This window comes from Falco punctatus, assembly GCF_963210335.1.
Source record: "Falco punctatus genome assembly, chromosome: 8".
NCBI classification, from domain to species: domain Eukaryota; kingdom Metazoa; phylum Chordata; class Aves; order Falconiformes; family Falconidae; genus Falco; species Falco punctatus.
In genome coordinates this window covers 4,297,949-4,318,190 of record NC_137588.1, presented here as the reverse complement: position 1 = coordinate 4,318,190, position 20,242 = coordinate 4,297,949, and the positions used below count along the sequence as shown (strand labels likewise).

Genomic DNA, 20,242 nt, shown 5'->3' with positions numbered 1-20,242 from the left:
TTTGGATTTCAAAAGCTGCCAATAGAAACCTCTGATTCTCAAAAAATAAATCAAGATTTGTATTCGTATACAGCAATAAGGAAATTCAAGAACTGGATTTTAAATTATTTTTTTTAAGGACCTGTTCGAACACTGTTAAAATCATTGAGACTTGATAACTTGGAGGAAAAATTGGAAAGTCCTTTAGGGGTTGTTCCACTTGCAAATGTTGCATTGATCAGATCTTGGAACACTGGAGAGGATTCAAAAATTTTCAAGAAAAGGAATGATGCCAAACAGATTAATTTACTAGGCTGTTAATTAGCGTAAGGCTGAGTGTTCTAAGCTTGCTCAAAAAAATGTGTATAATTTTGGGTTACAGTATTTTAAATTTAGGATTGTATTCCATAATCATAGCTTTAAGTCACACATTAGTATTTATCATTTTTCATTTAAACACTTGACTGGTTTTGTTTGGCAAATGTGTCTTGGGATATATTTGTAATTGAAAACTGTATTTCACAGACAGGCCTCATAACCCTATGGTGAATGCTGGAGCAATTGTGATCACGTCTTTAATCAAGGTAAAAAGTTCATTTTTAGTTTCTCTGAGAGTATTTTAATGGAATGTAGAAAAAGTATCTTGTACAGCTTATGAACTGTTTGTGTGCAGTATCTGATGGCAGTTTACTCATTAGCAAGCAGACAGGCTTTGCTGTTTTGGAAGTAGTAACACTTCCAAACAGATGCAGTATTAGACAAGCAGCTCCAAAAAAGTAACAGTGCAGCTGAAAGACTTTCTTTTTCCTGAGCATTTTTAGTTTTGTTTCCTTCTTTAACTGCACAACACTTGATAGTCTCTTGAGAGAATTGCCTCACATTTATTGAATGCCAAGAGTATGTCCTCAGGAATATACTTTATAGCACTTAGAAATATGTTTCTGAAGGTCTGCTGCTCTTACATAGCACAAAGTTACAAGAGTATTTCTTGCTGTGCAGAAGAAATGAAAGATACTATATTTTGTACAGGAGCAATGCAGCTATATTTACTTGTCAGTCTTAATACTGAATTTGTCTGCTATTAACATACTGTACAACTAAATTATGTTTAACTTCTATGTTGCATAGTTTCTGTTGGGATGTTAAATGTGCTTTCTTAAATAAGCGTGTTTGGAAACACCTGTATTTTGCAGAGTAAGCCATAGCTGAATACGACTTCACATCTTTAGTCCATGATCTTGAACCTTTTGGAAAGCTGTATTTTATTTTTCCTTAGAAAATCTGTATATATCTCTTGAAGTTGTAAATGGCATAAATTCTGTGTAATGCTAATGTTTGCTAGTTACTTTACTAGTATTTTCTGCTTTGCTTTTTTTTTTTTTTTTTTTTGGTAGCCACTGGTACAAAAAGCTATATATATTTTTTTATTTTTTTTTTCCTAAGGGTACCTGCTTAGAATTGTGGGGAACATGTCAGTCCCTTGGAGTTTTGAAGTAGAAAAGTAAATACTCTTACCTCAGAGGTCTAAGATTCTTGTTTACAGCCTTTTTCTTAGTTATGTTTTAAAGTCCATTAGCTACAGTGTGTTTCTTACCTCCTATTTCCAAATTGTTGATTTTAAAATTACTTAGATCATGATTTTCTGTTATTTTATATTTAAAGAAGGTGTAAGAACTCCTGCTTAAAGACATTTATCTTTAATAGCTGTAGGTGAAAGAAAATGGCCTTAAGTATGACAGGTAAATTTATTCACATTTAATATTTTTTAAAGGTTGACTGAGCATTGAAATTCACTTGGATAATAGTGAATTTTAAAATCTGACTTAACACGTTTGTCTGAAATGTCAAAATGTTAGCCCTACTACAACATGCCCTACGGGTCATAAGGCAAAAACACAAGCATGTGCCTCTTGTAGCAGGCACATAGTCCTTGATAAATGGTGTACTTCTGAACAGATAACATAGATTTGTTTACTGCATGCAATTGTGATATTTGTTAGAAGGTTGGGAGATTGTTTTTGCTGGGTGGGTTTTTTGGGGTGTTTTTTTCTTTTCCGTAATGTTCTTATGAAGAGTATTGCATTGCACTATCGTTTTTGCATGTGGTAACTGCACGTCTAATGGACGCATATCTTATCACACTCCATTATTTGTTTTTGGTGTGATTAAAATGTAGAGTATTTTATGTGCTGCTTCCACTAAGATACCCTTTGTCATTTGAATAACTAACCAAACTAAACATATTCTGAAGAAAATTACATAGAGGGTCACAGGTTCAAAGTTACTTAATAGTTATATTTTTCATGAAATAACTTCTTCACAATCTGCAAGTTAACAATATTGCCTACTAACTATTCAGTGATTAAAATAATTCACATTTATATTTGATCTAATCTTAAGACTTGCTTTTTTCTGGAAAAGGTGGCTTCATTAACCCATGCTTTGCCCTCAGTTCCTCTCCATTCATTTTGTTTATTTGAGGTGTTAATTGCATATCTTGAAGACTGTGTATGGCTCCTAGAGTCCAGGAAAATTAAGGGATTATTAAATATGGTTGGATTCACCATGTAGGGCAGATGTATCTAATGATGGCATGTTAATAGCTATGGAGAGATTGTTGCTGTATTTCAGTGTTAAGAATGCTTTTACCTCCTTTGATACTCATTAGTTTATCTCTTCCTGAGAAATTGGTACAGGAAGTCTTTCAAAATTCACATACATTGTACTGAATTTAGCAGCTGTTAGTATGCATGTTCTTGGACACAACTGCTCTTAGACACTGACATAAATTACCATTACTTGTGGATAAGAGATGATGCTTGGAGTACAATATTTTTTTGTTAGAATATGTAACTAGTTAACATTTTAGGGGAAAAAAGGGTTCTTAGCATCACATACCCAGTTCTGACTGTCTTAAGAATTTGGTATACACTCCTTGGAACAGAGCGTAGACCTGAACTGTAGTGTTCTGTTTAGTCCTTGCCATTTGTAACAATAAATAATGAAGTATATGTGCATGTTAAGTTTTACATTTGTTTGGCTTACCTAGGCATGACTGTATCATACTTTTACCAGCTTAAATGATTCTCCCACTTCCATGTGCTTGGAACTACGGTGTATTTACATTTTAGTGCCTTAACTCATGGCTTTTTCTAACTGTACTTGCATTACACTCCACAGACTGTTCCAGCAATTTAAAGCATGTATCTACAGTAAAAATGCTTTAGCAAAAGGACCTAAGGACAAAGCAAAACCCTGAGGACCTTTTCCCTTTGTAATTGTACAGCCATTTGCCTTTGTTACTAGTTATGTAAATTACATAGTTACAACAGTTTTCAAATAGCTGTTATCAAAAGAAAATTGTAGTGGCAATTACAGGAGTTTGTGGAAAAGTGATATTCAATAAAATGGTCAATTCTTCCGTGTCTCCAAGGAAATGCAGGTGCTGGAAAGGAGGAGATTCAGGTCCCGTACAGATTTAGTATGGATTCAGTGCTCTGTAACTACTCACATTTCTGTACATCACATTGACTGGAAAAAGTCTTTGTTGCCTGTAGTATGGATAGATTTCAGTGCTTTGATCTGTTGTTTTTTCTTAAACTCAACTCTCAAAGCATGTCAGCTCCAGGAGCATCAGTGGTTGTGTCAGCAATACCCACTTCCATGAATCTTTATTGACCGGGGAGGGTAGCGTGTTAGAGGTACAAATGAGATGAAGGATTCAGAGTGAAATATGTAGAAAGCGGCAGATGGCTGTGGAAGGAATCACCAGAGGACAAGGGACTGATCTTTAGTCGTTTTTATGGTATGCTTCAAGATTCCATCTGTAGATAAAAGCTTTCCTAGTCTAACAGCAAAGGTTTGGGCAAATACAGTGTGTATAAATCCTCGAAGTGCTGACAGCCACGTGCAGGATCTTTTGCAGCCAGTGATGGTAAACTCGACGGCTTGGTGAAGGGAAGTAGTCTGCGGTGATGAATTAACGTGGGAAGCATTTAGACACGTCAGGAGGGCATAGCAATATTCATAGTCCTTGCAAAAATGTGGTGTACGAGAAGATGACAGTGCTGATCTTACTGACGCTGAAAAAAATGAATCCAATGACAGCTTTTCTTTCTTGTATAAAACATGAAGAGGTGTGTATCTGATATGCTGGAGAGCTTTCTAAATATGTCATAAAATAAATGAGGCAGAGTGGTGGGAAAACCTGTCCAGCTGTGCCAAGGGGCTGTTTACTGTCAGGATGCAGTTATTAGGAAACCTATACGGTTACGGTCTAATACCTGAGGGGTGGGAAAATGCATGGTTTGTTGGGTTAATTTGACAATATAGTTACAATAAATAGTACAGCTGTAGCTTAATTGGTCTGTGCTACCCAATCCAGTTATCTTTCCTGATAGACTGATGTGTAAATGTACATACATACCGCTTTAAAATGTGTTGGTGTTGTGATCTTCTCTGCCAGGTATTTTATTTTGGTTGAAGTTTCCTCTTGTTCTGGGTTATTCAGTTTCTTGTAGCAACTAATTTTGGATAGAATGTATGTTCACGTTATTCTGCACTTTTTATTATAACTCAAGTGTATTGGATGCTTGACATAGAATATGTACTAGTGGTATTTGAAATTACACGTATTCAGTGGTCACATATGCAAGCATTTAATACTTGAAGGATACAAAAATAATTCTTGCGTGTATTTGAAATAGTAATAGTATTGGTCTTAATGGGTCAAATGCTCTCTGTGACAGTGTGCTCTCAAGTATTTCAGAGCTGAAAACACATGCTAAGCTGTCAAGACAGAACAGGCCCAGATTAACAAATAAGGTTAAAAACGTGTGTAAGTACAGAAAACTAAAATAAAGACATTGATAGTTAAGTTAATGTAAGATGCACAATTGTAAGAAAAGGAGTTTCTTGCGCTCTGACATAGCATTATGATTTTGTTTTTTATGTTTTCACCACAGTATAGTGTTAGGCTATAAACTTGGCTTAAAAAAATTCCAGAAAGGAATTTTTGAATAATCTTACATTATTAAGAGATTATAAACTTCTCATGATTCAGATGTTTTTATTAGCTTAGTTTAGATTCAAAATTGAAAAATTATTTTAACTAGAGACACATGGTAAGAGTTTACGGGGTCTAATAGTATGAACACTGAAAGTTGATCCATGAAAAGTGGCTAATACTAGCTACTTTTCTAATAGATATTGCCTAACTGTGTTGCAAGGTCTGGTAAGTATCCGTGGGTCTCTTCTTCGCTATGTACCTGTAGGCATGCAGCCTATGCAGGTGCTTTTATTTTTTCTGGTAGAAATACTTTTTATTATTTCTACCTTTTTTTAAGGAGAGCAAAAAAAGGGAAGATCACTAAAACCTGACACAGTCAAAAAATTCAAATTTATGATTGACAGCCGTAGTGCCCATTGCGGTTTTAAGTGTTTACAAGATTGTATTGAGCTGTCTTCTGCAAGTTTGAATTTTCTGCCTATCAAACTGCTTCAATCGTAACATTCTCAACTTCATTTTTTATTCATTTAGAAGTGTTTTTTCATATGTATATACACACAAGCATGTGTACAGTAAGTGTGTATATGAACATATGTTCCAGTAAATGTGCTAAGTGTTTGTGGAGTTAGTGCATGGAATGTTTCCTTTGATGTTCTAGGCAGTTGAATTGCACCTGAACTTAAATAAAAATGCTTTTTAAGAGATATTGTTGCAATGCCCCCAAACTCATAGGCTTATGCAGTCAAGCTAAAAATAAGTAGTACTCGTGCAAGAGCAGAAGTTTTGTTGTCTGTTGTATTTGTTTAAAATATTATGGAAAAGTGTTCTGAATGTTAGGATTTTATATTTGCACTTGAATTTTAATTGTAGATTGTGTGTTGCCTCTGTGTCTCTTCAGCTTTTTAGGAGGAGCAGCATACCTCTGTCAGCTGCTGAAAGAGGGAAACTAATATGTTGGGGGTTTTAGTCATCATGTGTATGGAAGCGAAGTTTTCTGTACTAGTTACTCATTATGTTAAATCCCTACTGAAGTCTTGGTCATATGATTACTTAAAAAATCTTAGGTATACGAGCAGTCTAATTTCAGTAACGATGCTTTTGTGTTTGATATAAAGTACCTTTACAAGTGTGTGGAACATCAAGGACTAAAAATGCATCATCTGAGTTAGCGTACAGATTTTCCTCCCAAAGTATGAGGTTAGATGTGAATTTTTAAAAGAAACCTTTTTCATAACAAGTTGATGTGGAAAGAGTTTGCATTGAGTCTTTTGCCCACCAATTCTATATGCTGCTAGTAAAGCCAGGTTTTTGTTGAAGGGCTAGGAATTTTTTTTTCAACGGGGCAAAAAAAAAAAAAAAGGTGAAATACTATGTATTTATATTTTTGCAGCAAGCATGATCCCTTTCTCCCTCTTTCTTTTTTTTAACCAAAGAACTTGTTTCAATTTATTATACATGTCTAACCATACAATTATCAATGCAGCATCCCATAACTAATGCTGACCCACTTTCCCAGAAAAAGATGTTCATTGTGCATTTGAAAGGTTGAAAAGGTTTTTGTGGTTTAAATGTTGTTACATATTTTACAGCATTAGGATCTATGGAATATTTTGACAACTGCAACAGTTCAATGAAGTTGGTAATTTCTTCTTTTAATTATTTTTCATTGAACAGATTTGGAGTTAAATTTTTAAGACTTGTGTTCTGGTATAATATACAGGAACATTTTGATGAAATGTATCATGAGGGTTTTTTTATCTTATTGCAAATTAGCTAGAGATTATTGCCTTTAAGGATATTGGCCTTTAAGCATAAGGTAACCACTGGCACATAATATTGACAAAACAGTGTGGTGTTCCTTTCAGCTAGTGATCGTACGTGTATGACTGCACATCCTCTTGTAGATGAGCTGATGCATGGGCTTCAAAGATTTATCTGCAACACCCTAATCCACATACAGAGTGGGAAATGAGACTGGCTTTACGCATTTCATTAAGTAAAATACTGGTTGATATAAAGCTTCAGTTTTTTCCACTTCCTTCCCCGTTCCCATACTAAATACAGTGCAAGTAGCGTCTTGAATTGTTGGAGATACATTAAGCAGAATTTTGTTACCTAAACGGAGTTATCTTTAATACTAAAATTATTGATAAAAACATCTTCTCCAGATACATTGTTTCCACTTGTGTATGTGTTGCCATTGTTTTTTAAAGCTCCTAAACAAATTCTACTTGGCTACTTCAAAAAAAAATTAAAAACTCCCCCCAGGAGACCATGCGCTGTTTTTTACCTCCCACCCTTCTTTCAGTGTCTTGCTATAGGAATTTGTGAAAGGTCACCTATCAGAGACCTGTAAAGAATTAATACATCTTTAACTGGTAGCTACTAAATTTGAGAATGTTCTTAAGGAGCGGGGTGGGGGTGGGAATGCCCCAAAATAACACCCCTTGTCTCCCCCAAAAAACCAAGCCAACCCACACTAAGTTTCATTAGTATCCTTGTTGAGTTGGATTTAGATATTTTTTTTACATTGTTAGCACCATGATGAACTTTTACAATGTCAAATTATGTTTTTCTAACAGTTTAATTTTTAGTAAGTAGTACATTAATCAGATTTTTTTAATCAAACCAGATATTTCTTGTTAAATGCAATTATTTTCATAGTAAGGGGTAACACTTTATTTTAAGTCTTCAATCTAAATTCTTAGCATGGGCACTAGCTATGGAAATATTTTAACTTCAGTAGCCTGAACTTTCCTATGCTCAGCTCTGTTGGCAATATAAGAATACCTTTGTGTTACTAATCTGTACAAAGTTAGTGTTTTCATTATAATTATCCTGATTGTTGTTAGTTTTGTATTTTTTGCTTTAACCTACTACATTCACTTATGCTAAACATGTAAAGTTGAATAGAGAGCACTTAAAATAAAGCATACCTTTTTCAGTTTAAATTCATTTTCAACATACAGGTGTTTGCTAAGACTCTTATAGGATTATTTAATTTAAATGATAATTAAAGTTTTATTTATCTAACACTTTAGTTTTTTTCATTAATATATGAAATGATCGTAGTACCTTATTCTTAATTAGCCTCATACCTTAGTTATATGCATTAAAATCCTAATACTTCTAAGTGAACTAACTTCTTTCTTATGTTAACAATTTTTGTAAATTATTTTTTCTTTTCTTGCAGCAAGGAGCAAATAATGCAGAAAAATTTGACTACGTAAGTTAATGTTATATCATTCTTTTTTAACTAAATTAAGTGGTAAAAGTCTCAAGGAATTCACAAGTGGAAGTTTAGTAATTTTGAATGTTTCCTCTTTTTATCTGTATTTGGCTGTTTAAACATTTAGTGGTTTGGATTGCATTTGTAAAATTGTGTTACAAGATTTAGGGTAAGGCTGGATTGAAAGTTCATCAGTTAAAACTTCTCAATGTCTGAAAACGTTAGCATGCCTTTCCCTCCCCCTCTGTCTCTTAACAGGTGATGCAATTCATGAATAAAATGGCTGGTAATGAGTATGTTGGATTCAGTAATGCTACGTAAGTGGTTTTTATTTACATAATGAAGTTAGGTGGAAAATGCCTCAACTAGTAGTTGACATACTGAGTTTCTGGCAAAGTTCAGTTATTTACGTTGAAACCGTCATTTCATCCCTAATATTAGAGGGTGTCTTTTGGCTTAAAATTCACAAGAACTTCAGTTGTGCATGTCTCTAACGTCAGTGTGGCTAAATCTCACGCAGAGGCATTGGTTACCTCTGTGAAGTTCATTATTCTTAGTGCTCTGTTGGCACTATGGCAGCGAGAGCTGTACGTGCAACTCTTATCTTCCTGGCATTCGTATTAAAAAATAAATTCTGCATGTCGGTGGCTGCATATCAAATGTTTAGAAAGCATTTGTGTCGGTAACCACAACTGTGTGTATTCAGTTGTCCAAGCTAGTTCACTCCAACTGGGTGTAGTGGGATAAGCTTCTGTGGCAACTCCTGTCCCGTTACTAGAATGTTTGTGTTTGCAAGTAGTGTATCTTTTACGTGCATTTTTACTGAGTTATGTTACGTGTCTCTGAAGTTCACCTTTTTTAAAAAAGAAAAGTTTTGAAGCGTTGTCTTTTTAATTTTTTTTTAATTTTATTTGAAGGTTCCAGTCCGAAAGAGAGAGTGGAGATAGAAACTTTGCAATCGGCTATTACCTGAAAGAAAAAAAGGTTGATCTCTCTTGTTTGTTGTATTTTGAAGACTCTGTGCTGGGGTTTTTTCATAGTCTGAAGATTTTTAGCTTTGTTAATGTACAGTATGGCTTAAATTATTCTTACGCTGTTTATACTTTCATACTGTTACTCAAAATACTGTCATTTAGGAAGTGTGATGCTTCTGTCATTTTAACAGAACACCCGTTATCTTCTTCCAGGATCATAGCCATAATACTTTTTTTTGTTTGTCATAAAATGTATAATATGTACTGTAAGGATGACTTCATAAAACTCCTCGATGAGTTTTGCAGTTTGTTGATTTAAATATGTTGAAAGCTGTACTGGAAAATATTTTCATACCTGGCTTATTGAGGTCTCCACATTGTTATTTTTAAATCTGATGTGATTTCCATTTCTTCCATTAAAACAAATACTTAATTTAAAATCTGCCTAATGCTTAATATGCTGACAAGAATATAGCTTAATTTATGTCTCTCTAAAAGTGATAGTAGAAAGAAAAATAATAACTTTACCTAAAGACTCTATTTTTCTTCCACAGTGCTTTCCTGAAGGCACGGATATGGTTGCTATACTAGACTTCTATTTTCAGGTAACTGACTTGAAAATTGAGACTCTTTAAAGAATTACTATTACAAGCAGTAGAAGTTGATTTGTTCATAGATATAAAGGCTTTAATGGCTTACAGTTAAACTTGTTGGCTTCTGTTAAAACTCTGGAAATGAATGATGTTATATTTGCTGTATCCAGTTCTGCTTTTGTTTAGGTGATGTACTTAAGCATCTTCATTGCTAATGCAAAGTAGCAATAGTCTTTACAACACTAGTAGTTAGAAGCTTAAAATGTATTACTTCAGAAAGTTTGACATAATACTTCTGCCTCTTTGGGTTGCTATTCTTTATTGTATTGTGAAGTACGTTAAACTGTGTGTAACTAAAATAGTATATGCATGCTGTATTGTAAGCTCAAGGATAGTGTTATAAAGGAAACAATATAAGTATCTCCTCCTTTTTGTTTAATTCAATGCTTATGAGTAAAACAAAAGAAACCAGTCATATATATTCTCCCCTCCCCCATTTTTTTCTTTTTCGCTTTCAGCAAGTTATTTGCAACTGTCACAAAGTGAGAATTTGGCAAGTGTGGAGGTATTTCCTCAGTAAGGGTTTCCTAATGTTAAAACATGCTGCATATAGTTCTCAAGAGGCAGTTCAGGTTGTGTTACTGATTCAGCCAGTCTGGGATAGGTTAAAAAAAATAATTCTCAAAATGAATCTGGTTTTGATTCATGAGACTTGCTCTCATGCAAAATACAAAACAGTGGTTTTTTAAATGCAGATTTAATCTGAGGTTTTTGTATTGGGATGTGCCTGCTCTGATCTTTAGATTGAATGGCTGTTTATGAAGTAAGGTGTCTGTGATTAGCCTTAGTTGACCTCTTGTTGAGTTGGAATCTAGGTATAAGCTAATAGTCTACTCTGAACTTCTGTTATTACAGAACAAAACTGACAATTTATTTGAATTTACTGTTTAAACATGCTTTTTAAATGCTTCCTATCCTGCTGCCTCAAGTCCTGATATGCTTCTGAGTGCAAAGTTATTCATACCTTAAGAAATGTCAAAACTAACTTTATTGATGTATTTTAATTTGGCCTTATTTTCATACATTATGACCTCTAATTTCATGACTGAATGTATTTTTTTCCCCTTGTAAAATCCCTGTTTTACTCCATACTTGCAAAAAGGGCAGCTCATACATGAGTGGCAATTCTCTTTTTTTTTTTTTCTTCTTTTCCCCCTCACTGTACAATGCTTACTTTCCAACACTCTACTTGGATTCTACTTAAAAGGCTAGTTATTTCTTTTCTTTGGGTTTTCTGTAATGCTCCTTCTTCCCTTGTATAACTGGGAACTTTCTGAACAGGAATAAACTTAGTTTCCTATTATTTCTGTAAAGTGAGGAGGGGTTATTCTCATTTTAGAGAACCAAGGTACAAAATGCAGGCGCTTAAGCTGAGAACCTAAAACACTTTTTTCAAAGTAGGTGATATTGTGTAATACTTCGTATGTTTAAAACACAGTTGCCATTTTAGATGCGTCTCTGACAATCTCTTGATTTGCAACTCCAGTTGATTGGACTAGGATGTATTGAGTTTGGCATCCGGAAAGTAAGAATTCCAGGTAGTAACTACTCATGCAAACTTGGCTTAGGTAACTTCATCAAGTATCATGTAATGACTGTTTGGCAAAAGCAAGAATACGAGCACTAGTTTGTTTACTTTTCAGAGTAGCATTTCAGCTTCAGGTTGAAACCAACTTATCTTTTGGTTTCTGCAGAAATGAGGCAGCATCAGGTGATGGCATCATATCACATTTCCTGATGTGTCACCAAAGTATGTATAGTCTGTACTGAAGCAGGGATCCTGGGAGAAACTATCATGTGGTCGTATCATTAATATATCGTAAAGTATATATAAGAGAGAAGTGAAATAAGGCTGCATCAGCAGGAAGTGCTGGTATTAAGACTTGCATGTGCTAGAGTTTGCAGCTTTAAATGTACTATTAATAATGTGTGGGATCTTCTGAGGCTTTAAAAACCCCATCCCACACAAAACAAACTCAACATTTTTTTAAAAAAAACCCCAAAACAGTCATTTTGTGGCTTTGCCATTGAAGCAGATGCAAAATACTGAGGTTGTTTCCCGGACCTCTTCCTCTCAAAGGAATATAAGGGGGGTGGGGGGAGGTATCAAGCAGATACACTAACCCATGAAAATTAGTGTCCCAAACTATTAAGAGGGCTTACAAACACTATCGCTGGGATCTGTAAAGTAGGAATATTGAGACCATATTAATTGATGCGACTAGCGTCATCTAACGAATGTTATGCTACAGGTTATTTTATGAGATGTTATTTCTATAGAAATTTCTATATTTCTATATTGATGATCCTGCTATAGTTGGCCTTGCTGTGCTAGAAGTATCAATTCTTATAATCTCTTATTTCTTTTTCATAAGCTTTGCTCAATAGAAGTAACATGTGAATCAGCAAGTGTGATGGCAGCAACTTTGGCTAACGGTGGCTTTTGCCCGATCACTGGTGAGAGAGTCCTGAGTCCTGAAGCAGTCCGGAATACCCTGAGTTTAATGCATTCCTGTGGCATGTATGACTTTTCAGGGCAGTTTGCCTTCCATGTAAGTAGTTTTCAAATATTAGTTATAGCTGACCAGGAAGATTAATCTGTGCCGTTGTTTTCCATGTTCCAGGGCTGGCTGGTTTGCTTCTGGGGGAGAGGAAAGGGTGTTACATAAATTGTTTAGTAATTGAGCACATTGTGTGGGGAAGTCTCACCTAGGATTCATGGTACTACTAGTACAGCATACCTTATGGCACTTACTGGTCTCTGCCACTTCACATCTGGGAATCCTTTTCATGTAGAAACATAAGTACTGTCCCTTAAAGGCTGTTCACGAGACAAACAGGTCCTGATGCAGACGTAACTGGAAACTATAACTGAAGCAATCCTGCTGGACAGGAGGTAAAGGATAGCAGAAAGCCTTTGCAGACAGTTGCTTTTTCTTCACCAACTCAGGCTCGTGAATTGTCCTCATGTGTTGTGAAAGTGGCTGTCGTATATATTTGCCATGCTTTTGTTTTCCAGCAGCATGTTTCTGTATTTATTGCAAGATGTACTGCATCTTATTTGTGCTTTCAGCACTTTGTTTTGGGCATTTTTAGTTTTTCCTTGTTGTGTACACATTAAATTGATTGTGGTGCTTCACGTGACCTAGAAGGTATTGCTTAGAGAGCTGTGAGGCTGTGTGACAAGTTAGTTCCTATTGGAAAAAAGCAGTAACTCGCTGGATTGTAAAGGAGGTGATTGTATACTTTCATGGGCAGACTCTTCTGTTTTCTTGGGTTTTTATTTTTTACCTTTTCCAGTCAAGATTATTTTTGTTACGTATATAGCTTTGTACTACTACCTTGTTGCAAACCATTTATGGCATACACTTGTGTGCTGCTGCTTAGTTGTAGGTGCTTTTTTTTAAAATCTAAAAATACATTTAAATTATCTTTTTTACTGTGTTACTGATTCTCTGTGTTATGGAGAGGAAATAACTATGATCATGTACCTCTTGTTTGCCACAAACTGTGCTTCAGGTTGTTGTCTAAAAAGAGATCAGTAATAATACTTTCCCAGCTCTAAGTGTGTTCCAGACCTATGTTTTATAAATGCTGCATAATAATCTTCAGTAAAATGCTAATGCGTTGTGTTAAAATAGCGAAGAATGTTTGCAGATCACAGTAATTCTGCAATTATTCTATAGGTTGGTCTTCCTGCAAAGTCTGGAGTTGCTGGTGGGATTCTTCTGGTTGTTCCTAATGTCATGGGATTGATGTGCTGGTCACCTCCTTTGGACAAGATGGGCAACAGCGTTAAAGGAATTCACTTTTGTCACGTAAGCAGCACTGCCTTTAGTGGTTTGGTTTTGCCTTGGGGTTTTTTTTTGTTGTTTTGGGGTGTGTGTGTGTTGTTGGTTTTTTTCTTTGTTTACGGAACTGCAGTTAGTATAGCTGAGGTCTAAGTGAACTAGAGTGATTTGTTACTCTTCCGTACATAGCAAGTTTCATCTGATCCAAAGGTGAAAGTCGAAGAAGAGAGATCTGTATTTTAGTAATAAATAACACTTTAATTCAATGAGATTTAAGAAAATACGATGCCAGAAACAGTGGAGAAATTTATTGTGGAAAAGCTTTGAAAAGGAGCACTTTACTAAGTAACGGAAGAGCTGGTCTCTTGTCCACTGCATTATAAGCTGAAGGGCTCTGCTTACAGACTTCTCTTCCTCTCCATTCACGAGGTGAACAATTTTCAAAACATTGGAAATGCAGCTTGTGTTTCATTATAACGAAAGAAAGATTGTAATGAAATATTGCTATTCTGATGTATATTTTTAAACTGATTTTTGTAAACAGTCTGATATAAAATATGTCTTCATAGATCAAGCCCTGTTGTTGGGCGAGCTTTTCCTAGCTTCGTCTCTTGCTTTTGAAAGGGCTGTGGGCAGTCTGTTGATAGCAGCATTAGAAGAAGGAGAGATTTTGGAGAGTACTTTGTAATGATTAATAAAGAGTTTTTTCTAGGAGAGGAGAATGGAAAAAATACTACCTGCCTTTTTTATTTTTTCTCTAAAACTACCTTGCAATACTGATTAAGTAATAATAAATGCAGAGGGAGGGAAAAGTCTCCAAAAAAAGGGAATAGTAGAATATCTAGAGCCTCACAGGAAACGTAAGATTATTGGTAATGCTTTGGAAGTTACAGGCATAACTAGACACTTTTTTTTTTCTTCTCCCTTCTTCCCTCCCCCCCTTCTTTTTTTAAAACTAGTGATGACAGTTAAGCTGCAGTGATACTAGTTTGGGTGGACTTCAGTTCGTAGGGTGAACACTTGTATAACTAGTCTTCACTTAGCTTATTGACAACAGCGTGGGTTTTACAGTACGCAAGGGTTTAGTTTGTGTGGATGAGCAGCAGTTAAAACTTTTTATACTTCTATTTATCTGACACCTGTACAGCTGCAAATTAAGAGTACTAAGAAGTTACCAATCCAGGTTTAAATATTAATGTTCCATGTGAAATGGTCTTGATAATTTAAATGTAAAATCATAGAACAGTAGGTAGGTGAAGGATTTACTGCATTTATTCTGTATTATAATAAGACCTAAAAGCTGATAGATGATCATGGCGTACAAGTAACGTGAATGCAACATTCACTTTTAAAAATGCAACAGCATAGTGAAGTTCTGTAGTTACGACCTTCCAGTCAAACTGAATTAAACTCTTATTGTCACACATTTTCTTTTTTCATCCTTTTGATTGAAGTTTTATGTGCTAGACTAGCCCAGATTATTCTTCCTGTCCCTGAAGCATTTCATACAGCTGGAGTAGAAATACATTAAACAAGTAGTAATTAGCAAAATATCTGGTTTTGTACTACTTTAAAAAGGAGTTTAAAGGTGTTATTAGAGCTTAATCATACCACTGTATTACGTTCAAAGGGCCTTACAGTCATTGGTATTGATTTATTTAATAAGCTTCTCTTACTACTAGTTCAGGTGATGGTAGGTTATGATGTAAAACGTAAGTGGTAGTATTATCACAATCTCACGTGCATTTGACTATCATATACAAAAAATAATGTGTGTTCTCTAAATATTTGCAGGATCTGGTTTCTTTGTGCAATTTCCATAACTACGATAATTTGAGACACTTTGCAAAAAAGCTTGATCCTCGCAGAGAAGGTGGTGATCAGCGGGTAAGTTAATACGTGTGTTTAGTGAGTATCGCTTGTAGACGTCAGAAAAAATACAGAAAGTTCTCTAAATGCAAAACTGCTCAATGACATGTATTGCATCAAAGCTTTCAGATTACCTAGTTTACATTATTAGTGGACACTTACCTGGGTGGACCACACTATCACAGGGCTTTGTACAGCAGAATTTCGGATTGGATTTGTACCTCCATTTCACGCAGTTCATCTCCCTTGCTAGACTAAGTATATGGTATCTGAAAAAGTTACAAAGAGTTTTACTGTACTGGTTGCCTTTAACAAAGATTTGACCAGCTGGTGGGCTTAGCCTGTCTGTTCTGTGCTGCAGTGCATGGGATGTATGTTTAGCATTTTTTCACAGTGATATCTCTGAGACCACATGACTTGCTGAGAGTTGCACAGGCAGTGAATTTAGGTGTTCTAGTGCTGTAGGCAAGTGCCTGTTACTAAGGAAGCGGTCTGGGAATGAGCTGAATCCACTCCACCTACATCATGTACGAAAGATAAAAGTGTGAGGGTGCTTGAGATCAGGAAAACCTCTTTGCTTTTATTACCATTAATGTTTTAACTAAGGCATGAAGTTATCAATAGGAAAAGATACAGTAGAATGATCTTTAAAGTGCTTCTGTTTGCATGTATACATCTAACAAATACCTGATTTGGAATTTGAATTTTTTGATAACTGGAAAAGAGAAAATAACAGTTTGTGTGAAGAGGTGAAAAACTTGAGTCTGTTAGCATTGACTGCAAGTATGGATTTTTTTATTTTTTTTCCTTCAAATACACTAATAAATAATGTATGTTGCTTGAACAACTAGCATTCCTTTGGACCAATGGACTATGAGAATCTCCAGCAAGAACTTGCTTTAAAAGAAACAGTATGGAAAAAAGTGTCACCTGAATCAAACGAGGACATCTCCAGAACCGTAGTGTATAGAATGGAAGGTCGGGGAGAGCAAAACTAAATGAATGGGTTCTAGTTTCATTAAATTCTTCATTTTAAAGATCCTCAAGCATCTCTAGATTTAACTTTTATTTGAATATTGTTTACCTGGTGTTTCATTTATATATACATTTTGTGTAAATTCTGTATGCTATACCAAAAAGACTGTCAAAATTCACGGGCCGGGGCTGGGGGGGGGGGGGGCGGGGGGAAGCACATGCAAACAACAAAGCCCAAACCTGTTAACTGGCTTTTGTAGTTACTTAAAACATATTAGAAAAAGGTAAATCTGAATGTTGTCAAAGATATACCACTTTTGTGTATATCTGTTAATTTTTGTTTATATCTGAGAATTTTAAGTAAATTAACTTTAGAGCTAAGCAAGAACTTACGTGTCTTCTGATCAGGGTCAGCAGGTAAAGATAAAAGAATTTTAGTTAAAATATAAAGTAAAATAGCATCAACAAAATACAGCAAATTCATGAATCTCTAAATAATTGTATATTAAGTGGAGATAGGTTCTGAATCATTACCATATCCTTGGTTTTTTGTTGTTGTTGTTTGTTTGTTGGTTTTTTTTTTAATATGAGCTTTCAAATTGCTTTGAACAGAAATGGATCCTTTGGATCTGCCAGGCTGGCAAAGTTTGGTGGTTTTTTTTTTTTTTTTTTTATCAGACCTTTAGTAATTAATACTAACATTTAAATAAAAAAAAGCAAAAATGACTGGGGAGGACTGGGAGAAGGGGGAAGAAAAACCTGCCTTGTTTGCAGGTTAACTAATGCAGCAGAAAGATTTCTTACCAAACTATTTTGAGTGTCTTGCTAGCGGCTTGTACTGCCAGCTGGTAGTTATGACTCAGAAGTCTGCCTTACTAATAATGCTGTGCTCCACCCTCGAGAGGAATGTAAGCAATCTTGGTTTTAGAGTAGTAACCAACAGAGTAGTGAGCAGGACGTATTTTCAGAGTCAAGCAGATAGGTAGATATTATTAAAGCTGTTTACAATTAACTTATTTTTCAACCGCAAATGTATGTGCGTGTTCATATATGAGATCAGAGGTTCCATTTACTTACACGTGAGCAAATGTTTAAAAAGTGATTATTAATTGTTACTTTTTAAAATGATAGTGAGTTTGCACTGCTGTCAGCTTGCTGAGAAACAGGACTTGCGTTCTTCTACAGGCAGCCGCACCAGTTCATCTGCATAATTTGATAATTTTGAATCTCTTGAGTAGGGTGTAGTTTGCAATGGTTGTATATAAGCTTTGAATAGGCTCAGTAGGCGGTGCTGGACAGAGGGCACAGGCTTGCTAAATTCTTGACCTTGTAGCTATTAGATTATTAATGATGCTAAAAATCTCAGACAATTATTCTGTAGAAGTTTTAACCCTTTATAAGTTTGTAGATAGTTTGAGACATCCCACCCCCAGTACACATTACGCAGAGTCCTGGTTTATAAAACTGCAGAGAACTTGTCTAGGTAGTGATGAGTGGCGTTAGCTTGCTGAGGATTTTTAAGAGCCAGTGACAGATAATTCCTTAATAACACCTCCAACCCTTCTCCCTGCCCCCCCTCCCCCAATCCTCCTCCCTTTTTAGTTTATCTAAAACTCCAAAGAGCATTCATACGCGAGTTCCGCATAAGGGAGGAGTTAGGTTTTTCCTGCCCCTTTTTTTGACCCATCTGGATGTTTATGAATTCAGGAAGATGCATAAAGCAAAGCTGATGTTCTCTGTGAAAGCAAGCTGTTCTTAATTACTCGTGTTTAGGTATGGATAGTCTTGCATAAGCATTTGAAGTAAGCTCTGACTAAACCCTGAATAATCTTCATTGTCTAGCAGTGTATTGTCAAAGGATGGGTTTCCTGTCTTTGAAGCCTAGATTAAAATGTTTAAGCAAAAGAATACAGAACATCAATTTTCAGTGAATTTGAAGTCCTGCTGGGATGAAGAGGTAAATCTGTGGTGCAGATGTCAGTAATAAACGTCAGTCATAAATTGCTGAATAATAGCTGTTTTATAATCTTATCGTGGATGATAAGGTTAGATTTGTCAGTGCTTATCTTGAAAATAAAGTAAAGGCAAAGTCTTGAATTACGAAAGTTTCACCTGTTTGAGGATTTTACAGTAAACTAGTAGTTACAGAGACATAACAGGTGTTCAGACCCTGCAGGGTTACATGTCTTTACCTGAGGGACCCTCAGTTGCAAGAGGGACCGTAATGTGTCTGTGCTGCTAATGAAAAGTATTTACAGTGATGACATGTTGCAGGTGAAACTACTGATTTAATTAAAAAAGGAAAATGTATGATGCAAGATTTGCTTGATCTAATTCCACATATCGTTTTCTGGGGTTTAGTACTATTTGAATCTAACTCTAAAAATGTGGTTGAGGATGGAAAGTTGTTCCATCTGGGTTTCAACTTGAAAATAAAACCTTTAACCATATTTATATTTGGCAGTTACATACAAAACTTGTGGTAGAGGCAAATCGTGCATGGGAAATATAAAATTAAGGAAACTACTAGGTCTTTAATACGCATAATAAGACTATTTAGGTTACAGCTTACAAAAGCTTTACGAGAGAGAGATTACAGTTCTGTAATATATGCTTTAGAAGCCTGTCTCAGAATTTAAGCCAGCCTCTAGTTAGGAGGGGTCAGGAGGAGACTCCTTTGGACCAGTGTAACTTGCCTGCACTTCACAGTTCCTTGGTCCGGCCGGCCGTGTCTGCAGGTGGCTTTTACTGCTGGCAGGGTACGCGGCTAGCGGGGACCATGGCAGGGGCTGCCGGGACGCCTGCGTCCCCTTGGGTGAGCGGGTCTGGAAGTATGTGGCGATAGAGGCTAGCCATTGAATGTCTGAAGTCTGCAACGGTTTTAGTGTTCACCTGTGCTACAGTAAATAGCAATTCTTGATATTCAAGCATTTTAGCTGTTTGTTTGTTGTTTTTCTTTGTCAGCATCATTAACATTTCATTAGAAATGTAAATGCTTTTTAAAATTTTATTTTAGCATTTGTGTTGTACCTTTTGGCTCAGTTGTTAAGTTACCTGTCTCGTTTTCCATTTTTCATTTGCATTGTATGTTATTTATGTATCCAATTTCCAGCATGCTTATTTTTGTATTGTTTAATAAATTTATTTTAAGCTGATTTTTATTGTATTTTTTTTCCCTCAATGGAGAACAGATTTGTTCAAACACCTTTTTGAGACTGAAGTGAGATAGTGAGCACTCCGTTCTAAAAGAGAGAAAAAGTTCTGGAAAAGTAGGTGGAAGAAGCAGATTTCGTTAAACCAGTCATTGAAAATCTTCCCAAGATTTCTTAAACATTTTGTACAATAATCTAATTATTTTTCTCTTTGTACTGTTATCTTGGAAAGTTGAAAGCAAATATCAAAGTAGCAAAACTTTCTCACTGTGACTTTTCTAATAAAAATGTCATGGTGCAGTAGGGTATTAATGTCCCTGCGTATTTGTGTGGTTTTAAAGATACTAATTCAGTCACTTGGAAAATACGTGGTTAATGGTACCAGCGCCAGGGTGGCGACTGTAGATCCTGAGCATTATGAAGTGAAAAATACAGCTTGTAATTACGTATAGCAAGGATGGTGGTCCAAACCCCACATCCTTGTGTAGTAGCAGTAGTAGGATCTGAACAATGGTTTGTTGAATCTGGGTTCCTGGGAAAGCACTTGCCCTTTGTCACAGGCTTACGTGTCTTTCTGTGAAAATTTATTTCAGAGACTGAATAGTAGATGTA

The 20,242-nt window shown here is 35.6% G+C and overlaps 2 protein-coding genes across 4 annotated transcripts in view; one reads left to right on the top strand and one right to left on the bottom strand.

Annotated features, from left to right (window-relative positions):
- NEMP2 (nuclear envelope integral membrane protein 2) overlaps positions 1-20,242 on the bottom strand; it is a 225,850-nt gene that overhangs the window by 143,597 nt on the left and 62,011 nt on the right. The window lies entirely within an intron of this gene.
- The window catches only part of GLS (glutaminase), a 66,357-nt gene that overhangs the window by 23,564 nt on the left and 22,551 nt on the right, over positions 1-20,242 (top strand). For 2 of the 3 annotated variants that reach the window (XM_080399930.1, XM_080399929.1), the window contains exons 7-14: positions 505-563; positions 8,181-8,213; positions 8,475-8,533; positions 9,134-9,200; positions 9,745-9,795; positions 12,219-12,395; positions 13,530-13,661; positions 15,429-15,521. In XM_080399930.1, the coding sequence (XP_080256056.1) occupies positions 505-563; positions 8,181-8,213; positions 8,475-8,533; positions 9,134-9,200; positions 9,745-9,795; positions 12,219-12,395; positions 13,530-13,661; positions 15,429-15,521 (671 nt within the window). Of the gene's footprint in view, positions 1-504; positions 564-8,180; positions 8,214-8,474; positions 8,534-9,133; positions 9,201-9,744; positions 9,796-12,218; positions 12,396-13,529; positions 13,662-15,428; positions 15,522-16,354; positions 19,634-20,242 lie in introns of those variants that run through there. The other variant, XM_080399928.1, reaches the window with a different exon arrangement.